General features: G+C 48.3%; 1 protein-coding gene across 8 annotated transcripts in view; it reads left to right on the plus strand.

The window, feature by feature from the left end:
• Positions 1 to 25,283, plus strand: part of NRP2 (neuropilin 2) — a 117,073-nt gene that overhangs the window by 16,833 nt on the left and 74,957 nt on the right. For all 8 annotated transcript variants that reach the window (XM_045480910.1, XM_045480907.1, XM_045480906.1 and 5 more), the window contains exons 3-4: positions 18,244 to 18,425; positions 24,590 to 24,820. In XM_045480910.1, coding sequence (XP_045336866.1) covers positions 18,244 to 18,425; positions 24,590 to 24,820 — 413 coding nt within the window. The remainder of the gene's footprint in view (positions 1 to 18,243; positions 18,426 to 24,589; positions 24,821 to 25,283) is intronic.

The raw sequence follows: 25,283 nt of genomic DNA on the forward strand, positions 1-25,283 counted from the left end.
CGAGTTAAAAATCGGAGGCTACACTGGTAGGTCGAAGATTCACATTGACTCTTGTTGTCTGTGCTGCACCGGTTAGAGTCTCGAAGCCAGTGTTAGGGACTTACTTAAGAGACTGCATTCTAATTGCTTTACAAATAGCAATCCATCCAGTCCTCACGGTGACCCTGGGAAGCTGGTGCTGTCAGGACTGGTAAACTGAAGCCCAGAGAGGTTGTCAGTCACCCAAGACAGCTCAGCTGGTCTCACAACGTCAGCCCTGCCACCTTGGGAATGTGTAGCTTGGGAGATACCAAGTGGACATTCGGACAACTGTGAGTGCTTTAGAAATGCCTCCTTGACACCGAGGTCCCTTAAATGAAGGGGAAGGGGAAGGTAACATTGTAACGTCAAGAATGTGAATGTGCTTTGTACCGTCCAGCGGGCTCTATCTGAAAGTCCTTGCTCATTGAAACAATAGCGCGAGTTTTCCGTGCAGAAAAGAATGTGCCGACGATCACGTTCTGCTCCAAACGTGCGCCTGTGATGTGCCAGTGCTCTGATGGGTGTTCAGTGTCCCCTTATGATTCACGAGCAGTCTGGACATTCCCTGTGACCAAGGTGTTGCAAGTACTGAAAAGTTAACGGGGCCAGCGGGCGAGAAAGGTGCAAGGGAGCAGGGCCTACGTCCAGGCCAGCGTGTCCTTGTGCAGGAGACAGGCCCCTCTTTAACCAGGACTAGGCTGTGAGGCGGTGAATCGATGGCATCGTTATCCTCCTGGGACTGCTTCACACCTACATAATGGCTTTCTCCTAGCGAGAGGTAGCCTTCACGGAAAACCCGAGGGTTTCCGGGATGGATGAGGCCTCATGTGACGAAGAGTCATAAGATGGGTTTTATAATCCCAGACCTACTCTTGACCCAGTGGATGACTTAGGGTAACTCATAAGTTCCTCTTTGTCTGAGTTAAATGCGCAGCCTGATAATACTTTTACGGCATCTCAAGCCTGCTGATTCCCCGCAGTGGACGTTAGCAAGGGTGTCTGTTAGAAGAGCTCCTCTGTCGGGTGTCTTTGCTCCTGGTGCCTTTGGCTGGGCTGCAGACGGCTGGCACGGACTGAAGCGTGATGCACAGAGAGCTTGGGTCTGGGCTCAGGGAAATTTGACTAAGCACCTCTGTCGACTGAGGGCCAAATTCTGTTATGCTTATGCCAGCAAATCTCCCAGGGAAATTGCTAAGAGGTCGTCTTATGTATATTCATAGTGGCAGTGGGGAGAAGGCATGGCTCTGGGAAGGAAAAAGTCGGGGAGCTGGTGAGCGTGACTTAACACGTGTTGGGAAGCGTGAAAAGCCAGGAAAACATGCTCCTGCCCTATTTGGGGCTGCAGGGTCCACCTTCCCCACACAGGACTCAGCCCTAGGGATGGGGAGAACTCAGGTCGCTGGAGTCTCTGGCAGCAAAAAGGGGACAAGGATGTTGCCTCGGACTTGACTTGGAGCAGGGGAAGCAGGCAAGTTACAGGTTATCATCTGGCTTATCATCCCTACTAAGTAGCTTCCTGTTTTCCTCCCCACTCCCCCGTGGATGCTTCCGGCTTGAACCAAAAAGGTCAGGAAGGTCAGAGAAAAATCTTTCTGGGGTCTCTTTGCCCCAGCACCAAATTGGCAAGAAGGCTCTGTTGGGGTCAAGCCTCCGCTACTTAACCTCATCCTTAATTCTCTCTCCCTCCCCCGTTTCCCCTCCTCTCCCTGTCTCCCTGTCACTCTTGTTAATTTTTGTATTTAGAAAGACACATCCGGTTCTCTGAAGTCTCTCACTCTGCAAGGTATTTTTAACATTCCCCGGCCGTTTGCATTCAGAATAAGTGGGCTCCTCCTCCCCCCCCCCACCCCACTGCCTCGTGTCACTTGCTTGTGAGAGGAACAATTAGCCTAATTGAAGTCCTCGAAGTTCTGTCTTGTTCCTCCTCTCTTGCCCTCTCTCCTTTTCGTTCCAAGGGAGCTCCTGGGTTTGGAAAGCACTTAGTACCGAAGGAAATTAGACTCCTTTCTCTTTTCATTTCCGGTGCATGCTTCGAATTGGACTTGGCTCTCGAGGCCCATAGCGTGGATGCTTACCAAGAGAAAACTGCCAAAGCCATCCTCCTGGTGAGAGGGCTTAGCGGCAGCACCCCTGCAAAACAGGGAAGTGAGTAAGAGCGGCAGAAGAAAGCCAGCCCCACCGTGGAGAAAGGGCGGCGGCCAGCACCTCCCCCTCGTGTTTTCCCCTCTCCTTCCTGTGTATGGGGTCAACTGCAGCGGTTGCCCCGTGAGCCAGGAACAGGCCCCAGCCAGTGGCCCCTGGACCCTCGGCTCCCTGTCCCTTAAAATCGACAACCCTAAGGTCAAGGCCGTTGATGAATAAACTCCAGACAGACCTTTTCCCCCCAACGGTCACTTATTAATTTGGTTCCACTTAAGCCTGCTGTCTGCTTGGAAACTTTCACTCACAAGCCTCAACTTTGCCTGAGTCAGTGCAATCCAAGGCCACCGCCATCTGTGGTGAGGTCCCCAACTCCTCCCACGGGCTGTTAGCAGGCATCCAAACCCCCAGCGCCCACAGACTGCTCTGGGGCCTATTCACCACCGGCTGTGGGCAGAGACCAGAGGCCCCGGTGGCCCTGCCACGTTGATGTGGCCGAGTTACCAAAGGGCAGGACTCAGAGCCATCTGAGCAAACAGGCAGAAGCCACCCATTCCCTGTGGTGAGGAAGAGAATACCGCTGCCTTTCACCTGAGTCATCAGACAAGAGGCTGAACATTAGGGCTTTAGGAACAGATGTACACAGAGTTGAATCTTTCTCTATTTCTGAAATCTAAAATATATACGTCTTTTAAAAGCCCCCACCTGGGTGTGAGACACAGCTTATTCATGCGTCCTCATGTGGGCATGGCACCCGACCCCATCCCAGGGGCTCAAAGGAAACCAAAACCAAGAGTCTGCGTTCCGTTAGGAGTGGGTCATTTCCAGATGGGTGTCTTGAAAAACATGCTTCGTGGGGCGCCTGGTTGGCTCAGTCGGTTAAGCGTCCAGCTTCAGCTCAGGTCATGATCTCACGGTCTGTGAGTTCGAGCCCCGCGTCGGGCTCTGTGCTGACAGCTCAGAGCCTGGAGCCTGCTTCGGATTCTGTCTCCCTCTACCTCTCTGCCCCTCCTCCACTCACGCTCTGTCTCTCAAAATACAAATAAACGTTAAAAAAAATTTTTTTTTTAGTAAAAACAAAAACGCGCTCCACAAAGTGCACAAACCACCAGAAAAACCTGAAAGAACATTGCTTGTTAAAAAAAAGTCTTGTTAAAAAACATTTTTTGCTGGGGCGCCTGGGTGGCGCAGTCGGTTAAGCGTCCGACTTCAGCCAGGTCACGATCTCACGGTCCGTGAGTTCGAGCCCCGCGTCGGGCTCTGGGCTGATGGCTCAGAGCCTGGAGCCTGTTTCCGATTCTGTGTCTCCCTCTCTCTCTGCCCCTCCCCCGTTCATGCTCTGTCTCTCTCTGTCCCAAAAATAAAATAAAAAACGTTGAAAAAAAAAAAATTTAAAAAAAAAAAACATTTTTTGCTAAAAAACCCACAAGAAATTTACTCTAACGATTTTATGTGTGTTCAGCGCAGCAGCATCTTATTTACCTCGCGGCACTGAAGAGTAGCGCTGAATCCGAGTGGAATTTTTAGATACTCAAACATACTCCTTTAAAGCTCTAATGTCCTTTTTTGAAAGAATTTCTGATAGAGAACATTCTAAATCATGTGCCACACTTCCCTGTCTTCTTAAACAAAACCAATACTAAGGGGAGTCAACTTGTGCTTGATGATTCAGGCTTCTAATTTTAAACCTCACTTTATGTGACAGAGGTCCGGTACTGTCCTATTTCGATCAGACAGGTTGAGATTTGAGTGTTGGTTGACCATTTCAACTTCCCAGGGCTCAGTTTCCTCGTCTGCAAAAGTGTGATGATAACTGCGTTGCAAGGTTCCTGCATCTTATTTATGTGGATACACGATGAATTAGCCACCGTGTGGGCATCTTTGTACTTTGTCATGGGGACGTGTGTGGCTTTTTTCTATCAGTACTGTTGCTGTCACTTCCTGTTATGTGTACCCCTGCCTCCTGGACCCTTCCTCTTTGGACTTGTTTTACTCTTTTATTGTGTTGTACAGATTTTGCTTCAGGAGGTCTTGCTGTCTATTGGGAAGTTTTGGTTCTGGGGTCTCAGCTCTGCCCCAAGCCAGTGTAACCCCTGGGCCAGCATGTCTGGTTTGCTTCCGTTGGCCAAGCTCATGGCACAGCCGGGACTGAGGCACACCCCGACGGACAAAGTATAAGAACAGCAGTGCTCGGGGTCCCCGGCATCGATGGAGATGCTCAAGGCTGAAACCATCCCCTGAAGGCCACCCATGTTCTGCATATTTGAGGTTTAGGGACATTTGGCCTCTAGCTAAGTGTCCTGGATAAGCAAGGTGCTCTTGTAGTTATTTACGGCCAGAGGAGCCCTCTAAATCTTAGAAGATGTGTCTGTTTCTACTAAAGTAGCGGGCGATATCTTTGAAAGGTAGCAGTTTCCCAGGCTGATAAATTGACGATAGTAAACAGAGGGAACAGACCAGACCTCAATAATCTAGCCCCTCCCCACCCAGCCAGCAATGATTTTCTGCACTCAGTCAGTGAGCAGCCTTGATTCCAGTCAACAGCCAAAGACAACCTTACATCTGTATGAGATCTGTGAGCGCCTGGTGCTTGGACCCTCCTCCCTCTCCCCTCCCTAATGTCCAGCTGCGCACTCCCCTCCTCTTCCCCTCCATTTCCTTGATTCCTCTAGTTCTTTTATGGGTCCCAATGCCGAGCTCCCAGAGCATTGTGTATTGCCTTGATTTGCTGGCTTGCCTTTGGTTCCTATGCGGTCAATATGTTGTATTCTGAGCGTGTAAATCCTCTAAGGGCATGGACCACATACTTCATTTCTAGACACCTGGTCTTGGAATACCAAGCAGGCACGTGCAAATGATTGTTTCACTGGTATTTTTACATCGGAGATGCCAGGACATAGGTCAGCATGGCATGAACCTGAGTTGAAAGGCAGACAGAGCTGTCTTGCCTATTCGCCCAGCTTGTGATGTGACATAGTAACAACGGGAAGATGAGACACGGGCTTACTGAAGTCACTAGACTCTCTGTGACTCGGCCTTTCACCACCCAAATGGCAACAGATGATGCATTCACTCATAGTTATTAAACACCCATGATGTGCCACGAGAGATGATAGCATTGGGAATGCAACGATGGCAAATCGTATTCTTTGCCTTCGTGGCACTTCGAGTTTGGGAACAAGTGAAAAAAAAATGTGGTTATTCATGATAAAGCTACTACATCTGAAGCATCACCCCTGAGCCTGGCACTTTGCTAAGTGCTTCACATATATCATCTCATTTGATCCTTGCTTCCAAAAAATGCAAAGTCACTGTTACTCTTCCCATTTTACCAAAGAAAGAACTTGGGCTTAAAGCAGTTAAGCATCTGGCCCAAGGTCCCATTCACGGAGAAAGGCAGAGAAGGGATTTGAAGCCAGAATGCCCTACTTTGCAACCTGTGCTGTTCGCTCTTATGCTCTGTTGCCCACCCCCGCAGCACTGTGCCTGCTGACTGGGGATACGGCATAGGCGAGTAATGTGAGCCCACAGCCCTGAGACCCAGCCTAGGCTGGGGAGATCAGGGAAGGCTCCCTGGCAGAAGCGATGGCTGCACCAATCCCAAAGAAGTTAGGCAGACAGAGGGGGAGTGTGTGCGCCCTGGCTCTCCAGGTGGAGAGAATCATGCCAAAGATAAGAAGGAGAAAGAATTTGATGCCTTTGGGAACAACAGTAATTGAAGGGCCATCCTTGTGACTTGCTGATCACCAGAACTTCTCAGTGAAGAGGTGCCTAAGCAATGCTATTGAATTTTATTTCCTGGCCAGGCGTCTACCATCTCAGAGAAGGGGCTGGGTCAGGAAGCAGGAAAAACTAAGATCTTAAGGACTCTCTGCTGCTCTCACCCTCCCTGGCCGTCTTTACAATTTTGTACTCTATATCCAGGGATCCACGCCCCCCCCCCCGAGTTAATGCCTGAATGTGGGGTTTGGCCTGGAAAAGTCTAGAAAACACTGGATTAAACTCCACTTGCCAGTTTACTCCTACACAGTACCCTCTCTGAACACGTGTCTCTTTCCTAAGAATAGAGGGCAGGAGGCCACACTGCCCAACTGGAGGTGTGGTTTCGGCTGGTGTCCACCTGAGTCTCTGGAAATCGAAGCAGAGTATAAATTCTCTGGTTCAGGAGAGTGTCTTGCACTCAGGAGAGAGCCTCAGGTTGATTACTCATGACATTATTATAGATTTACTGCCTGCCCAACCACAGAAATATTCTGATTCCCCCAAGGAACCAACGAGCAGCAATATTCTTCTGTATTGCAACAACCCTGCCTAATGACAGAAACAGATCCCCCTGCAGGTACGTGGTGCAATAACGGGACGGTCCTGCTGACTGGAGCTCAGCTGGCAGCAGACCCCAGCTCACCAACCTTGACCAAGGACTCCACCCAGCAACTTAACTTGCTAGAGAAGTGGGAAAAAAAACACATCACAGACGGTGCTCCTCCTCCTACCAAGGTTAAAGAGCAGTTGGGACAAGGGTTATTTTTGGCAGTTTGTTTTTAAATATGCGATGTTGCAATCACAACTCTCCAAATGCAAGCTTCGCTGTGGATGTCCTTCCTAACAATGCGTTTTTATCTCCTGATTGAGAAAATCACTTGAGGTTTTCTCATACACAATCCCACTTGTTCTGCCTCTCAACCCTGGCACCTTCTCTGAAGCCAGAGGTCCCAGAGGGCAGGCATCTTACCCCATGTAACTGCGTGTAATTCTCCCGGCTAATTACACCGGGTGAGAGTCTGTCTTCAGAAATTCAGTGGGAGCTCAGGGTGTGGAGGGGATAGAGAGGAGAAGGAAATAGACCGAGTGAAGAAATCAGATTTTTCTAAAAAGGGATTTGTGTATTTGCCTATAGTTATAAGTCCTATAGAAAATAATGTGTTCTCTTTGTCCTTTTCGGTGACAGGGGGATTGAAACCTTTGGATTAAGAGAAACTCAATAGATAATTTAATTCCATTCTTGTACTTCTGCCTGGATAAATCATCCCCGAAAAAAAATATATACATATTAGCTGCCCTTGTCTTTCCCTCTAGAAAAGAGCTTCCATAATCGACCTTCATTATAAAACCTAGGGCCTCACAACTCATCTCAGTGATTGCAGAGTAGATGGTTGTATTTAATTTACATAATCAGAATTTTTTTCCTAGAGGGAAAATCCCTGAAAAATGTTAGCTGGGTCAGAATAAAATTTTAAAAAAGAAGACAGAAAAACATGTGAACCGGGCTTAGGTTTGGAAAGCTGGCAAAGGACTTCATGCGATAAAATCCACACGATTGTATATGCTTTTTTCCCCCCTAACTTTGTAGCCAAGCATCCTGGCGGTCTGTGTATATAATGGACAGGGTACTACTGTTGTTCCCATTTAACAGGTGGAAACACCGAGGCCCTGAGCGATCTCACAGACAGTAAGGGTAGAGCTGGGATTGGAAAGCCACCCCCAAAGCTGCCTTTATTTACCTAGAGCTGTCACCTGCTGTTCCCGTCCTTAGGTATTTGGGGCCTCTCTGATTTCTTTAGACATCCTTGACGAGTCTTTTCCTGTCCTCTTCTGTTTTTTATTCCTTTTCTTTGCCTCTTTCTGCCATGCAGTCCCCTCTGGATGCCAGCAGGGCAGTCAAGGAGAGAGAGATCTGTGACTTTAAATACAGGGTGGAGGCCTGCCTCTCTCGGTCGATGGTCTCCTCTGCCCCCCTGTCATCCACCTCCCGGTCCCCTCCAGCCCCCCCTCACCATCCTCTTCAAATTCTCTGCCATCCCCCCACCGCCTCACTCTGCAGCTGGAATCTGAAGATGTGAGGGCTAGTAATAGAGTGTCAGCGGAAGTAATTGATTCCTCACACAGAGAGAATTCTCCTGCCTTCAGTGTCAATGGAGCTGAACCAGAGTCTTGGAGGTGAGCGAGACATGTAAACAGTCCATGGCTGAGCTGTCAGGGCGAAGCCAGACACACCGGAGAGTGAGCGAGCGGGAGAACAGTGGAACAAATAATTGTTTTATTGGGAAGGAAAGGAGTAAATAATATTTCAGCCCAGGAATTGGCAGTTTGAAGGAGACGGTTGAGAGCTTGAAGCAGAAGGAATCGTGATGCAGGTTTTAATGGAAGAGTTTTTCTTTGTCTCAAGGTAGGAGGTTTCGTCCCCACGCCCCCCCCCCTTCTCCCATTATCATCATTATTATCATTAAAATAATTACCGTAACAATTACCGTTGATGAGACCTGGAGTTTATAGAGCACCTTTCATCTGAAAGTTCAAAGTGATTTATCTATGTGTCATCCCTTTGAGAGTGGTAGGAGGGTAAGAAAGTTGGGGGTTTTTTGGTTTTTTTGGGTTTTTTTTTTTTTTTTTCATTTTTGGTCTTCTCCACTGGGAAACTGAGGACCAGGCAGATTCGGGATTCGGTCTAAGCCTCGGGCCAGGCGGCTGGGTTCCGTGTTGGGGGGGGGGGACTGACTCCTCTTCTGGGGGTCTCTGCTGCCCTCCTGCCCACCAGGCCCCTTACCTTGTGTGGCCCTCACAGCTCACCCCTGGCACCAGCGTTCCCCCCACCCGCCCCCGACGGCGTGAGGGCCGTGCAGCCAGGCAGCCAGCAGCTCCTGCCCAAAGCAAGCAGCCCGTGACAACTGTAGGATGTATAAAGGTCCTTCATGGTCTGACTCAGCCTGCTCCCATCCTGCTGGGAGACTTCCTGCAATCTGGTTCCCTTTCTCCTAGAAGGTGGCGTCCTTTCTAGACCTGTTTCCTCCTGGTCTTGTGGAACCTCCGGCCAAGAGAACCCGGTATTCCCGAACGTTCCCTCCTTCCACCCCTGACAGATGCCGGCCAGTTCTTTCAGAGTAGAGGGCCGTATCTGTGACGGGGAGCGGCGCGTGCTTCCACGTGCATCGGGGTAGAGGGGGCTGCTTTTGCGCCTGTTGCGGCCACAGTGCCTGCACAACACAGCCGTCGAGGAGAGCACAGTTAGCCAGCGGCGGCTTGAGAGGTGGAAGCCGTTCCAGCCGACTGGCCACCGAGTACTATATTCAGAATCTCCACCCTGGCGTGGCAGCAGCCCTTCCTGCTTGGACATTCGCGCAGGCCCGTCATTTCCACACCAAGGTGCTTTTTTTGCCCAGTGGCGACAAGTCTGCCTCTGGAGCCCGGAGAGGCTCTGAACTCGGTAACCTGAAGCTTGCAGTGAGTGAAATCCAAGGACGGGGCCCATCACACCAGCCACGTACTCCCAAATTGTCCCCTGCTTGCATTTCTGCGTGGTACATTTTTCAGGCAAGCTTTGTATTTTCTAAGTTTTGTTATGGAGGCTGGATGCCAGCAAAGGGGGGATAGAAAAAACGGTCGGGAGCCCAAACCTTTAGAAAAACATTTTTCTGACGCAGTGTTTGATTCCCCGGTGCCCAGTGTGCCTCATTCCCAGCAGGCTCCCATTTTTCGGACAGATGGGAAGGTTATGATTTGCTCTCACAATTAGACCCTCTGGGAGCCAGGGTTAGTGAGCGCCTGTTCCAGAGGGAACTGTCTGCCCGGCCAAATGCAAGGATGCCGCCAGCATGCCAAGCCCTGGGATGGTGTGCTCCGATTTCCCCTTAGTGGATACCAGTCACAGAGGCATGATTCCTATTTATGAGATGAGGCAAACTGAGGCACGCAAGCTTGATTGACCCAGGCCAGTGTAGGACGGTGTAGGCAGTCTCTGGCCTTGCTGGGGTTCACCTTCCCATCCAAGCGCCAGCCTACTGGTAAACAGACATAAATTATGGGCCCCTCTTACCTCCTTCCCACTCTAGTATCGTTACCAAATGCTAACAAGGGGCCCTTTAAGCTAACTGCAGAGTGAGGATTTTATAGACGTGTACAGCAAACAGAAAAAAGACCCAACCGTCGTCCGAAAAGAGCCTGCCCAGCAGCCTTAAACTTCATATTGGCACCGCTTGCCTAGAAAATCAGTCCTTACATAAGCAAACAAGTTCCACCCAAGCCAGCCTCCAGAGTGCTCGCTGGTCCGGGAGTGGAACAGATCTGTGTCCATACAGCCTCAGGAATGCGTCTTGCTGGGGAGCCAGGTCAGTGGGGGAAGCGGTGTTCAGCCAGGGGGTCAGGGGAAAAGTGCCGGAGGCTTTGTTGCGTGCCCTTAATTCTCCGAAAGTTCATCCTCAGTGAGACTTATCAGACGCCCTGTCTGGAGCGGCCTCCTTCCTCACGTCGCGAGGCGTTCTTGGCAGCCTGCTCCGTCAGGAACAATGAGATCGGCAGGCCCCTCTCCATCATCCCAGGGCTTCTGCGGAAAACAACCAGCAATTATAAATAGATGTTATTTGTAGTTTCCATTTTCTTGCCTTCAAGGTTTTCTGGAATCATTCCTTCGGTTTGTTTTGGGTTATTTTCTTCACATACTTCCTTTGCTGGGTGGTCAGATTTCCTCCTTTCTAAAGAGGCACGATGACCCTGGCTGTGCGGGGACTGCGGATAACCTCCACGTATCAGAGATTTGTGGTGGGAAGAAATGAAGGAAGAAAATGAAACTGCCAACAGTCGCTGTTAAAAAGGCAGCAGCACCGACACAAATACGCAAACAGATGTAGCGTCTTGGCACCGTTTGAGTCCCGTAGTTATCTCACAAATGATAACAATAACAACAGTAATAATAGCAGCAATAATGACGAACATTTCTTTACTGAGTACTTGCTCTGTGCCAGGCACTGTGCTGAGCTGTTGACATGCATTAACTCACCAAACAGAGGGAGGCTGGGTGGTTGTTCAAGACCCACCTGTAGGTGGGGAGCGGGGCGGGGTGGGGGAGGGGAAAGGCGCAGGTTGTTTGATTTTAGCCTGGGCTCAGAAACATGAGATGGAAAGGAAATCGCAAAAACTCAAGTGACCGAAACACTATTGATGGATTTGTACGGAAGGAGGATTTTTAGAAACCCCCACTGCTAGCACTGAGGTTGGGGGTGGGGGGCACCGAGACTGTCTCTACCATTATGACTTTTCATTCCATCTCCACGTGTTCAGTTTCCACGACATTACGTGTATGTAACCTTTCTCTCCCCCACGTCCGCCACCCCGCTTTATAAAAACAGGAGGAGTAGTAAAAATAGCCGGTGTCTCCCGGTGACTTTCTAAGGCACCCGGGACTCTTCTGGGCTTGTATGTACTTTGGCAGTCCTTCCCACAATCCCATAAGGCGGGGACTATTATTTTTTCCATTTTATAGATGAAGAGACTGAGATTCAGAGAGGTGAAATGCCTTGCCTGCAGTCAGGCCACTAATGAGTGCTGGAAACTGGATGGGTGTACCCACAAAGCCCATGTACTACACTTCTCAGAACACACACGCTTATTTATAGACAGATATGTTTCTGTATAACAGTGATTTAAGATTATTTTTGTCACAGACCTAGGAAAATGTGCACATACACAAACACAAAATTTCTGCGTTTGACTTGTAGGGTTCCCTCACCTACTGAAACTCATCTGCGGACCCTACTGGAAATCCACGGGCTTAAGAATACATGCTCTAGATGATACTTTAAGAGCTTATAAATACACAGGGTACTGTTTTCTCACTCGATGGACCATATGTTCACATATGGGTATATATGCGCTTATAAAAATACTTCACTTGCAAAAATTAATATGTTATCCCATCTGAACACTTAAAAGCAGAGCTGGGTGGATCTTGAAACCATGAATTCCAAATCTGCTCACTGCTTCTATTGGTAAGATTTGTCTATTAATTTTGGCAAGTCCTGTGGGCTTTGTTTAAACAAAACAGCTAAATAAAAAGAGCAAGATTCTGTTAAGTTTCTAACTGAAACCAGGCGGTTTCTTTATACCCAGTACCTTCTAATGGTATTGTACCATGGCAATCTGTTATTCTTACTGCGCTCAGATCTTTATCCAATAGTGAGACAAAAGAATGGAGGCGAGGCCAGTTTGCCCAACGGTGAGACCACCAGGGGGTAAAGCCTGCCTCAGACTTGGGCAGGTCACTTGACCTCTCTGAGCCTCAGTTTCTGCATCTGTAAACGGGTGGTAACTATAACAGGGTGTGGTGTGTATTCACTGAGGATTAAACCAAGGACTATCTAAACAGGGGTCTAGCCCATAGTAAATGCTCAATAAATGATCGGTACTTCTTCCCGTTGATATTCGCATTGATGTTCCAGCTTTGTATGAAATGGGTAGCCCCAATGAAAGGGAGAAATTCCAGGAAATGACAATTGCTACTTAAAAAAATGTGCCCTGACAGTGAGCTACTTTTTCCATTGAGGCTGGATTTCACTATTGAGCTGGAGACCAGGTGACCTGCCTTTGGCCTTGAGTGGACCAGAGACTTCAGCATCCTGCAGACCTGCCCACGGTCTCTTTGTGTCTTAGGCAGCTTCTTCACCGAGAAGTTGTACATGACAGCATTGTTTTTTCCTCCTATTTTCCCTGCAGGTTTTAATGTAAGGATTAATAAGACAGTGTTTGTAGATGTCTTTGAGCTTCCCAGAAGAAAGGCACTCCAGGAGGTGGTAAATTCTCTGGCCTCCATAATCTACTCATGAAATATGGAACTTTGAAAGTGTGAGAAAAATCTCAAATCACTTTGACAGCATTTTAATTATAGTTGATTTGTTTGCCGCTAATAGTGAAAATGCTGTCAGCATGATTTGAGATGTTTCTTCCACTCAAAATGTTATATTTCGTGTTTTCGAGTCATGAGGCAACATTTCGGTTTCCAGATAAAACCAGAATAGCTCAGGGAATGTGTTAGAACACAAAGGCAAAGTCCACAAAATGGACCCAGTGTAGCCAACCCCTCAGGAAACGTCATCACAGAGTGAATTCTTCAGAATTCACCAACCTTAGGTCCCTCATCCGTTTACTCACTCCACAAAAAACTGTGAGCCCTCCAGGCACTGTACAAGCACGAGAGGTTCAGCAGCACAAAGGTGAGATCCTTGCCCTCATGGTGCCTTCAATCTAGTGAGGACACAGATTCTAAACAAATAAACAAGTATATTGACAAGACCTGTACCGATGAATAGCTATAAAGGCAATAAGACGGTGGTGAGCTGGAGAATAGGGGAGCATAAAAGGAGGCACTGACTGATTGGCAAAGGTTGTGGCTTCAGGATTTGGGTGTGCACAGGGGCTCTGATGTGTAGTGGATCTTCTAGCATAGGCTCGTTTGGCTAACCCAGCGTTTTGGTGGCCTGCTGGGAAGCGTCAAGTGTGGATAGAGTTATGGAAAGCAGAAAGCCCCTTTTCCTGTTGGCCTTAGTGATGAGAGGAAGGATGAGACTGTTGCTTTTTCATACCTCTCCCGTGGTCTCTGAAAATTAATTCCGCCGTCAAGATTCCCACGCCCCACATGCGGGTTTGGGGAGTGAAATTAAGACTTGGAAGTTGAGGAAGAACGGACAGAAAACATTCTCTCGACAAATGCTCAACAGGCAGAATCTGTGAGGAGAAAAGTAAAAAGGCACTCGGGAACCATTGTGGAGAGAAAGAGAAAGGTAGGAGTGGAAGTGGCTACTTGGGCTTAGCAAAGTAAATAAATGAATAAAATAACAAAAGGTAGCGTGAAAGCTTTGGAAGGAATTTTTTCATTTGAGGGAGATTACGAATAATGAAATGCAAACACAGTAGTTAATATGTCCGTTAGCTGGTTTATGTTTTCTTCCGGAAAATGAATAATGCGTTCGAAGAGGAACGGCTTTGCGGGTTATCCTACCTGACTGTCGCTGGGGTGAGCCCCGAGTTTAGAGCCCAGATTCCTTTACCAAACAAACGCTGGCTATCAGATGCTAGATGCGGAACCATATTTATTCCGAGGCCACCAACTTCCTAATCCTCTGTGAGCTCTTCCAAATGAACCTGACAACACTGAAATTTCTAAGGAGATTTACTGCAGCTGTAGCAAATCCCTAATAATAAAAAATTTCCCCAAATGAGTCAGGCACACAGGACGTAAGTGAGACGTTCTGTGTGAAGTCAACATGTCATCTGGTGTGTGCCCTTTATGCAGGAAGCCGAGCCACAAGACCTGGTGGTTAACTGGGGCCCGTCCACGGGGCAGATCCCGGGCACTGGAGGTGGGGGCGGGGAGGAGGGGGGGGACGGCGATTAGCCACCCAACTGTAACTCTGGGTCCCTTTCCCCTCAAGCAAACCTAAGAGGAAAATCTGGTTTTTCTAAGGAGTTTAAGTAAGAGCTGATTACTTGCTTCACAAAAGGATTCACCAGAGGGGTCCTTTAAATGACAAGCTCTAGAAAGAAAATTTATAATGTGATTGATTTATGTGAACGCTTTTCAAAAAATGCATCCCTTCATTCACTCTCTCTGCGTGTGTAAATACGTCGGGATGTATTCGTAGCTGCCAGCATTTACAGGAGAGGACTTGGGGTGGTATATTCACTGAGTAAATTGAGGCCAGCTTACAGCTATGGCGTTTGTTAGGTAACCCCACTTCATCGCTGATTGTGTTAATCCCCTAAATTACTCCATGGGTGATTAGGCAACCAGATAAAACCCTCCCTTTCTAATGAACCAGCCAGTGGGACATCAGGGCCTCTCTTTGTCCTTTCCAGAAACACTGGCAACAGAAACACTGGAGGTATCTGGTGGTCTTTTAAAAAAAAAGTGTTTAAGTACTTACCGAGTGTGGGCCATGCCCCTGGCACTATTGTAGGTGACCCAGTGCCGTGTCTCATTTGATCCCCACCACGGTTCCACAAGACAGGTGATGATGGCGGTGGTGATGATGATGAGGGTATTTACATTTTCATCCGCTGTGTTCTGAGAGCTGGGTTATTTTTCTCAGCTCTCCTACTTTGAAAAAAAAAATTCTTTTTTGTTTTATTTTTCCTTTTCTTTTATTCTATTCTGTCTTTATTATTCCTGAAGTACAATTGACATACGATGTTATGTCAGTTTCAGGTGCACGTCGGAGCGATTCCACAATTGGATACATTCTGCCATGCCCACCGTCGTGGTGTGGTTACCATCTGTCACCATGAAAAAAAAAAATCCTAATGGAAGCAGCATTATTTTATATATTTGTGGCTTTTTAAAAAATTCAAGCCCCCTGTAAGCAATTCAGATAATAGAAGAGAACAAAGAAGGAAGGAGAAATTACCAATTATGTCACCACCCATATATATCTCATTACTGTTAATATTTTAGTAGGTAGTCTTTCAGACATTTTTCTTTACGTATATGTAAGAATGTGTATATGTGTGTGTATATGTATATGTTTTTAACACATGCTTTTTTTTAAATCTATTTTTTAACCTAACAATACAGCATGGCCATTTTCCCATAAGAACAAAATATCTAGACCCACAGCGTTACCTACTATGGCAGTGGAGTATTCCATTTTATAAACACAAAACTGATTTACCACCCCGCCCCCCGTTGGACATTTAGATATGATGCTGTTTATAAATGAACCATCTTTTCACTTTTTTTTTAACGTTGTTTAATGTTTGTTTATTTTTGAGGGGGAGAGAGAGAGTGTGAGTGGGGGAGGGACAGAGAGAGGGAGACACAGAATCTGAAGCAGGCTCCAGCCCCGAGGTGGGGCTCGAACTTGTGAACCGCGAGATTCTGAGCTGAAGTCGGATGCTTAACTGACTGAGCCACCCAGGTGCCCTTCACTTTTGTTTTTCTTATATCTATACATGCACAAGGAGGCATGTACATCTTTGCACAATTGTCTGATTATTTTCTTAGGAAAAAGTTCCCAGCAGCAGAATTGCTAGATTAAAGACTTTGTCACATTTTTGCCCAAATGCACTCCAAAATGTTTTAACAGATGTTCATTCTGCTTATACTGCACCTCTACTCACTTGCTGTATCTCTTCACCCCAGAAATGCGTGTGGGAATACAATAAATCACAATGAACACTCATTGAGCAGTCACTAAACTACCAGACTGGGTACCGACACTAGATATGGATTAGATTGGTCATTTGAATCTCACAACAACCCTAGAAGGAAGGTTCTAATATCCCATTTTACTGTCATTTTCCCCATTGCTAAGGATCAGAAAGGTTAAGTAACTTGCCTGAAGTCACCCAGCTATTCAGGCTGAATTGAGATCCAAACCCAGTTCTACTTCTGGGATTAGCTGGGGGGGGTGGAGGCCAGGGGGACGGGACTCTTCCATGCAGATTCATACATGCACTGCTCTAGGGGAACTGGGTAGTGTCTGCTTTACTGAACACAGCCAGCTTCTCCACCGTTGTGTACCCTGGTCAGGCATCACCATTACTCAGCTGAGAGTGACTGTCCAGCAGCGCTTACCTCAGTGTGGAAATACTAAGGAGGGATTTTCCAGAGGGTTTGGGGAATTTCCTTTGAGAACAAACGAAGTGTCTTTTCACTTTGGTTTTGGAAGTGGGGAGGCACATTTTCAAAGGCAGCATCATCTCCCAAACTGAAATCGCAGATTCCCCCACCCCCACTGCCTTTCTCAATCTGTAGCTGTCTCTTCAGAGCTCCTGGGGGGGAAACCCTGCCATCTTGTCTTTTCCAGCCTAACCAGCTTCTGTAATTCTTTTGACTGTAGGATTCCAGCCCTCTGGGGTCTCAGATTGCACTAATCCTGGTGCACTCCTTATACTTCCTTCACAGGCCTATTTATCCATAAGTGGCGGTGCAATCTGAAATATGGCTCCTGGGGGCTGCAGGGAGGCCTTGGGCCACTCCAGCTCAAACGAGCCACTTCTATAGGCAGCCAGCTCCCACAGACCCGTGTGTGTGCAGGAGTCTGCAGGCACATCCCAGAGAGAGTAGCTTTTCCAGGCCCTCTCTCTACCCCCCCCCCCCCAGAAAGAAATGTCTTACATGTTGTTTTAACAGATTGATGGAAAATAAATAAACAGGGAGAGACAAGGAAATGGGTGGTTGTTGGTAAATAATCGTGCAGTGGCCAGCAATTTGCAGGGAGCTGGTGGGGAAGGAATTTCCCACCTCAGCCGCTGACACAGGGATGTTTACTGGGAACCCAGAGGAGGAGCACAGAGTCGGCACAGTGAAGACTGCCGGAGCACCCACCAAGGCTGGATCTGTGTGCCTGTACAGATAACATGGCACCCATGGTGTGTGTGCCATTCCACGAACCGAGCCAAGGATGTCTTTGAGGTGTCTTCCCCAACCTGGGGCCAGTTTGATTCTATTTGAAATGAGCTCAAGCTTCAGTACAGGGAGGGCAGCCTGCTCAGCAGCTTGCTGAGGCTAATAGTTATTTGCTCATAGACTCTGGGTCCCTGAGGATTCACCCCCTGCTTTTGGAGAAAGGTTTTTATTGCCTTATCTAATATGATGCTGATTCCTTTTAAAAACGTGTTGTTGACGAGACATTGCTGATGTGAACTTTGCAAAGTCATCTCAAGGAGGGAGGGGGCCCATGGCTGGGAGCCTTTGTCACTGACAATTAAAGATAAGGAAAGAGGGGATGACCCAGGAGAAAATGGAAACATGGGAGAGAGGGCAGGAACGTCAACAAATATCCCAGGACTGTCCCCAGTGTGCCTGGCTCGGTGCCTAGCACCTTACTTATACTTTTCATTCCATCTCCAGCCCAGCCTTCTGAACTGGATATTTTTATCCTCATCTTACCGATGAAGAAATTGATTTCAGAGGGGTTAAGTAACTCTCAGTGATGCAGAGCTAAGACGAAAAGACTAAGATTCAGAGAGATCGTGATGGAAGTAAAAGTGGGGCTATGGAAGGAAGGAAAAATGTTTGTTTTGAGATAATTTGATAGAATGATGCTACTGCTCTTAGGTGGGCAAAAGATAAGGCCTTAAAACCTAGCCATCCACTGAGGCGCCCATTCTGTTCATGGCTTCAATAAGGCAATGCACCTTCCTATATCTCGGTCCACCGGTCTATACAAGCAACCCTAAACGCCCTTTGTTTATCATTCTGAAACACCTGAACATCTGGAAATGGAGGGCACAGCAGCTGGAGTGAGACAATGGTCCCTTTCATCTCCTGAGCGTGGTCTTTGTTCATGTGTGCCCCTGTGTACCATTCTCACTTAGGTATGACTTCATTGAGATTCGGGACGGGGACAGTGAATCTGCAGACCTCTTGGGAAAGCACTGTGGGAACATCGCCCCACCCACCATCATTTCCTCGGGCTCCGTGCTCTACATCAAGTTCACCTCCGACTACGCCAGGCAGGGGGCAGGCTTCTCCCTGCGTTATGAGATCTTCAAGACAGGTCAGTGTGGTCACGGGTGGAGAGCGGGGAGCTGGGCACCTCCGGGAGGACGGGTAGCTGCCCTCTGTGTCTGGCTGTGGGGCACTGTGTAAGGGAACTGGGTGAGAATCATATGCACATGGAGGAGCCCAGTGAGACGGATGGGAGGGGTTGCAAAAGTTGTTGGAGTTGGAAGAGAGGTTCAGGGTGACCCTGGTGACAGCCCAAGATGAAAACCCAGTTTAACTTACGATCCAACTCGAGAGAGCGCTGGGTGCTGCCCGGCAGGCAGGCAAGCATTTGTTTGCGGCACCAAAAGCGTAGGAGGGTCAATTAACTCGAGAACCACTTTCGAAAAGCATTTGATTTCTGTGTGTGTGTTTTTTACATCACAATTTGATTTCTGTGTGTTTTTTTCATGGGGTGGAAAGCAAAACTCAGTTGAACGTCCTCCTGATTACTTCATGGTTTAATGTTGCCTTTATCTGGGATTTCATGGGCAGAAGGACATAATCTTTTCAGTATTTAGAGTCTCTAAAGATCTTAGTATGATCCTCCCAGTGGGGTCATCCAGTAGCGTTTAAAATCAAATGTGGCTCGTAGGAATCCCCCTTGCTGATCTGTTTTACCCCTTCTACCTGTTGAACCCCTGCTTCCTAAATGCAGATACAGCTGCCCCCTGAAAAGCAATCAAAAAGATAGGAGAAAAAGGGACAGAGAACACTTCACTTCTTTTAAGTTGACTGCCCGCTTTCCATGAGGTCCCCCTCAGATTACTTGAGGCCCTGAAAACACGGGCCCATCCTTATTTCCCTAACTGGATTGAGCCAACTTTTATTCGTAACTCGCTAGTTCAGTAGCTACGCTGAAGCACTCTAAGCGGCATGCCCTTCCCTCCAGTGTGAGAGCTCATTATCTTGAGGCTGAGCGAAGCACCCTCCAGTTCTCCCCTCACCCCCAGCCTGCTTCCCTGCCTCACGGGCTCCTACCGCATCTACCAGCACGGCCCCTCCTGAGCCTCCGTTTTACAACTTGTAGACAGAGTCTGGTACAAGGGGAGGCTGTCCGCCTTGTCGTCGAGAGGCCCAAGTCCGGCGCCTCTTGAGTTCAGTGTAAGGGGACCTATTCATATATATTTTCTTTTCACTAAACAGTTCTTGAAAGGAAGTGGTAGCTGCTGAAAGCACTTTTTATATCCACTCTGTCTAAATATTTGTCAGATTTGTCTGCCTGAGAGTAAGAACGAAGAATCCAATGAAGGGGCGGGCCGAGGGAACTCTGTCAAGCCATCTCCAAGCCCCAGTGGGAGCACAGACTGTCCCAGGGCACAAGTCTCAAGAAGGCCCGTCTGTCACGGGCTGCCATGCTTCCCACCCACATGAGGTCATAAGGACTGACAGTCTGCGGTGTCCAGTGTCTCGGGGGCTGGTGTGAGGCTCCTGAATACCTCAGTCCACATTCCCTAGAGTCCGACGCAAGATTCAGATCAGTCCCGTGCCACCAGCTCAGATGGAACATTCATCATACCCTCTTCTGCTGGGCAGCAGTTGGGGAGAGAGAGCACAGGAAGGAATAAAACACTAGGAGAGGGCAAAACACGCGTGAAGACCCTTGGCACGTAACCCATGCACAGTAGACGTCGTTGGACGAACATAAGTAAATAGATATGTCGACTGAAAGGAAAACTATAATATGAGGCAGAAGGCGTAAGCACTAAGTAAAGGTACGATTAACGTGCTATGGCTGTGAAAATGAGGGCTCTATTGAGTGACGTGGCAAGCAGGGGATCCAGGAAGTCAATTAGATAGCAAGGTCACCAGTGCTAAGGCTGTCACTCAGCTCTCCCGTGCTGACAGTGAACGGAAAACAGCTCCAAGCAAGGTCGTCCAGAGAGCTGGCCGAGGGAAGTCAGAACACGGGTGAGCAGGACCATTAAAGTTCATGTCTCTTTCATGCTTCCTGACTTGGTGTTTCACAAGGGATGATGCCGTATTCTCCAGAAAGCCACCGAAAGGATGAACGTTAACCCTATCCATCGTGCAGTTTTGATGTTAAAAGTTACAATGCACAGAGGGTATCATAACTGAGCAGTACTGTTTTGAGGACAGATAGTCTGCGGATGCCTCAACACCATAGCACCAGCCATGGAAGGTGGCTTAGGCATGGACCAACGGGGCACCCTACTTCAAGGACGAGGACTCCCTAAAGACAGAGGACAGAGGTTCCTGTGGTGGGAGAGAGCCCTGCCAACCACAGCCATATTTCCGGGGAACGCAAGAGAGAAAATGAGAGCCCAGTGGTCTTCTTGGGGGCCGCTCTCACCTGCCATCAGGCCTGCCTGAGAGAACAGCCCTCAGCATGAAGGGCAACACTGTGTAAAACACATACATGCGCGGGCTACAAAATTCAAAGCTGAGAAGCCTAGGAAGATGAGCATTCTTCCAGATGCCATGCCCTCTCTGCACCCACATTTCCACTGTGGGAGTCCTGGAAGAAAATACACAAAATTTACGTCATCCGCAAAACATGAAAGAAATGCGTGAACATGCCGAAGAAATCCAAACAAACATAGCTATGTTTGCTAGTCAGATTCATAGAGAAAGACGGGGCTTGGGGGCGGGGGGGTGCAGCGGGGACTGTAAACGCAGATACCCAAAATAATGGTACCGAGGACTGTGGAAGCTCAGCTGCCGAATTCTACTGACAGACACAAACCCGCAATTCAGGTGCAAAAGGGGGACATGTGGCTGGAGTGCAAGGTCCACGTCTCCCCTGAATGAAGTGGTTTCTAAACGCGTCTATATATTACCAGACTGCTCACATACAAAAGTGCAAACCGAAACAGCTCGCAGACTTAAAGGATCTCGAATTGCCAAATCATGAGCAGAACAGAGAAAGGAATTTTAAAATAACTTGAAAAGTAACATTGGAAACTGAATCACTGGAAAACGTGGGGTTTTTTTTGTTGTTGTTGTTCATTCGTTTTCTGAGACGCCCTTGACCAAAGTTCAAGATCAGGTTTTCCTTCCTGGTGCCCAAAGACATCGCAGAATCTGAAATCTCTGGGGTCATCCACAGACAGAGAAAACTTGGAGTGCCCCCCTGCTCCCGCTCCCTGAACTGAATTCACCTTTTGAGGGCAGGCCCAGCTCAGTTTGGATAAATCCACCACCATGTTTTAAATAGCTTTATGCGTGTGGATTCTTCCTTTGCTTGCAGAGTTACTGTAAAATTTATAGTGGAAAAAGATGGAGTGGGCATTTCTCACACCAGAGTCCTTTGGTATGAAACCATTCACTGCAGCCAAAATCCCCCAGCTTGTGTGGACAATCTTAGCATTGAGTGAACCTGCGTATTTGTTGACTGAGCTATTTTTTTTTTTAACCTCTGATGCTTTTAACACATGGCAGAAAAGGATCTTGGATTAGGTAGATGTCTGCAAGACGCCCCTTTCGTCCCAAGATCGTCACCCTCTTGTGAGATCTCTCCCCCACTTTTAACATCCAGCTGCCTGCTTTCTGACACTTTGACCACAGTCCAAACTATGAGGTGGCACGATTACAGACGAATGCACCGTTGTAATGGGCAAGTTGGACTGTTCTGCGTAAAAAGGATAAAACTGTCTTTCTTCCTCATTTAAAATAAGCCAGAGAATATACCCATGGATAGCCATGTGTCAGAGATAGATACATATTCTTTTTGGTGTTTTTGTCTGTTGGTTGGTTGGTTGGTTGTTTTGCCATAAGAATATCATATTGGGGGCACCTGGGTGGCTCAGTCGGTTAAGTGTCCGACTTTGGCTCAGGTCATGATCTCACAGTTCAAGAGTTCGAGCTCCGCGTCGGGCTCTGTGCTAACAGCTCAGAGCCTGGAGCCTGCTTCAGATTCTGTGTCTCCCTCTCTCTCTGCCCCTTCCCCACTCGTGCTCTGTCTCTGTCTCTCAAAAATGAATGAGCGTTAAAAGAATATATATCATATTGAAAAATTCTGACCAGTGAAGTTCAGGACCTCAGAACCCTGGAAGCTGTGGGTGCTTTAAAATGTCACATTCTCCGGGCCTGTCTTCGACTCACTAGGTGTCCATTGTGGGCAAATTTTCCCCCATGGATGGGAGGAACCAAAGAAAGATTCCACCAAAAATTCCCCGCTCCTGTGGCGGGGGGGGGGGGGGGGGGGGGGGGAACGAGGTGGGGTGGGGTGGGGATTCCCCTTGCCCTGAGAAGGAATGACGAGACAGCAAACTTGAGGAGGGAATGTCAGGATGCCTTTTCCGGCTCTGGAAGCCAGTTGTGGCTAGAGAGTTAATTTCCTCCGGCTAAATGACCCACATGGAGAAGGCTGCACAATGGCAATAAACACTAACCTTTTCAAGATTCCTCTCAGCCCCCCAAAGACCGGCCAGCTGGCTTCGCTTTGCCAAACCGCCTCATCCCAAACCATTGAGGAGGCCCTCCGGAGCGTGGGGCTTGGCAGTAAACAAAGCTGGGGGCTCAGTGGTAAACAAACTGGGGAAAGGCCGTCCCAGCTCAGCCCTCTGGACCCAGCTGCCCACTGGGCCGCCCGTGACTGACAGAGTGCAGAGCCTCAGAGATGCGGCACTTTAGGGAGCCTTGGGAATGCTGAAAAGGTTAGCTCTCGCCCATCCCCCATCCCCACGCCGCCAGGGCACAGCGCTGGGCTGAAGGCAGAGGTGATGGATGGGCAGGTAGGGATGTTGGAATTTCCGGTCTGATGTTAAAGGAAGTTGCAATCCCCCTTCTCCCACTTATCTGCATGGCACCTTTTCCAAGTCAGACACGCGCGCTTTCCAGAAAGCCGTCATCAATAAAGAGCCTCACGGAGGGCCCTGCTGCAAGAGCCTCGGATAAAGACATCGCTGCGGGCTAAGATCAGTGTATTGACATCACACAGTTATATTTCAGCGGGATCCCCAGAGGACACTTCCTGCCAGTAAACACCTGGTTTATCGAGTATTTCTGTATTTTTTCTTCATGCTTAGAGTGCTTATTATCCTCCTCATAAATCCTGCTAGCTTTTTTTAATTTTAAAATCGGAGCGTAGTGAAATCAATGGCGATTGTCCAGCCTTTACATCCACTGCATTGACTGGCATCGCTTCTGGCCCCGTGCTGCTCCGTGGGCCCAGCGTCCCGGGGCTGGTCGGAAGCCCACGCTGGCCAATGGTGGCTGGGTGAAAGCACACGAGGGCCCTTTTAATGCGACTCCACCTAGAGGCATTAGCAGATCTGGTGGCTGTAATCCTCTTAGAGCTCCTGCTGCCGTCCAAGCCTGCACCGGGAAGCGAATGTGTGCGGCATTTAATAAGAACGCCTCCGTGAGTCCCAGGAAAGCAGACACAAGAGCTTCGGAGAAAAAACAAGGCCATCCCTACCACAAAGGAACCAGAAGCCTTCCAAATGTCAATACACTGCCACATTTTTCCAAACTTGCTGCCGGAGCGGCCTTTAACATCCCCAACGCCCTGCTGTGATCCACCAGCTACAAACGTCGATTGTTAATTGTCTGGCCACTACAGAGCAGCTCGTTTTAATATAGTCATGACATGAATGAGACCCGAGCTCCCCTTTGCCCCTCCCCTGAGGCACCTTGGATCTTGGAGGGAGAAGGGGGCACTGGGTTGGCTCTGGGACAATAGGGGCTAGTGTTGAGGTCAGCAATAAATAAGGGGTAACATTGTTTTCCCTGCTGGCAATCAGCAAGCCTTCCTTAAGGATTGAAATAACTTACATTTCTGGAGCGAGCAGCTGAGTAATTGAGAAAGAAGGCTCTGTTCCTCTTTTCAAGAGAATCTCTCTCTTTTTCTCTCTTTCTCTCTCTCTCTCTCTCTCTCTCTCTCTCTCTCTCTCTCTCCCTCCCTGTATCTCACGCACACACACTTCTTTCTAACCCCCCTCCACTCCCCAACTCCTCAATTGCTGATCTTACTGTATTATGTAGAGCACGCCAGCTCTCCTCCCCTAATTTCTCTCCTAAAGAAAGTCTGGCTTAAAGGCTTGAGACGTGGCTGTGAAGAGTATGTTGCTTCAAGGGCCACTCCAGTGAAAACAAAAACGTCACGAGTAGGGGGATTGGGGCTCCAACATGTAAATAACCCATGTGACAGAGGCAGGAGAGAAAGGCATGTTCTTCTCCTTTCTTAATGCTACAGTTCTCTTTTACATACAGGCTCCGAAGACTGTTCAAAAAACTTCACAAGCCCCAACGGGACCATTGAATCCCCTGGATTTCCCGAGAAGTACCCACACAACTTGGACTGTACCTTTACCATCCTGGCCAAACCCAAGATGGAGATCATCCTGCAGTTTCTGACCTTTGACCTGGAGCATGACCCTTTGCAGGTGGGCGAAGGAGACTGCAAATACGATTGGCTGGACATCTGGGACGGCATTCCTCATGGTAAGTGATGTCGCTGTCACGAGACCCTTCTCAGGAGCTTCGCCTTTGCCTGTGAATTGCTTTAGTAACGATAAAAGAGAGAGAGAGAGAGAACAAAGACTTCAAAGCTCCTTAGGGTTTGTGTATGACCCCTGATGACTTTCTCTTCGTATTCTTCACCAAGGATGATTTCAGAGAAATTGCAGGAAGGCAGTTTCCTTTCTTGGAGGTATTTTTCTGGAGAAGGAGAGGAGGAGAGTGAGTAGATACTCGGATGAGGATGAGAAGACCTATCGGTAGTGTTCTTTTCTGCCCCAAGTTGTCAGGATTTCCAGAGAAAGCGACTCAGTGACCACTATGCCCCAGTGGGATGCCAGAGCCAGACTGACTAGGTTTGAATCCTGGTTCTGCTCTGAGCAGTTCTGCAACCCTGGGTAGGTCACTTAAACTCTGTGTCTTATGTGTATAAATAAACTGTTTTCAT

Source organism: Leopardus geoffroyi, chromosome C1, assembly GCF_018350155.1.
Source record: "Leopardus geoffroyi isolate Oge1 chromosome C1, O.geoffroyi_Oge1_pat1.0, whole genome shotgun sequence".
Classification (NCBI taxonomy): domain Eukaryota; kingdom Metazoa; phylum Chordata; class Mammalia; order Carnivora; family Felidae; genus Leopardus; species Leopardus geoffroyi.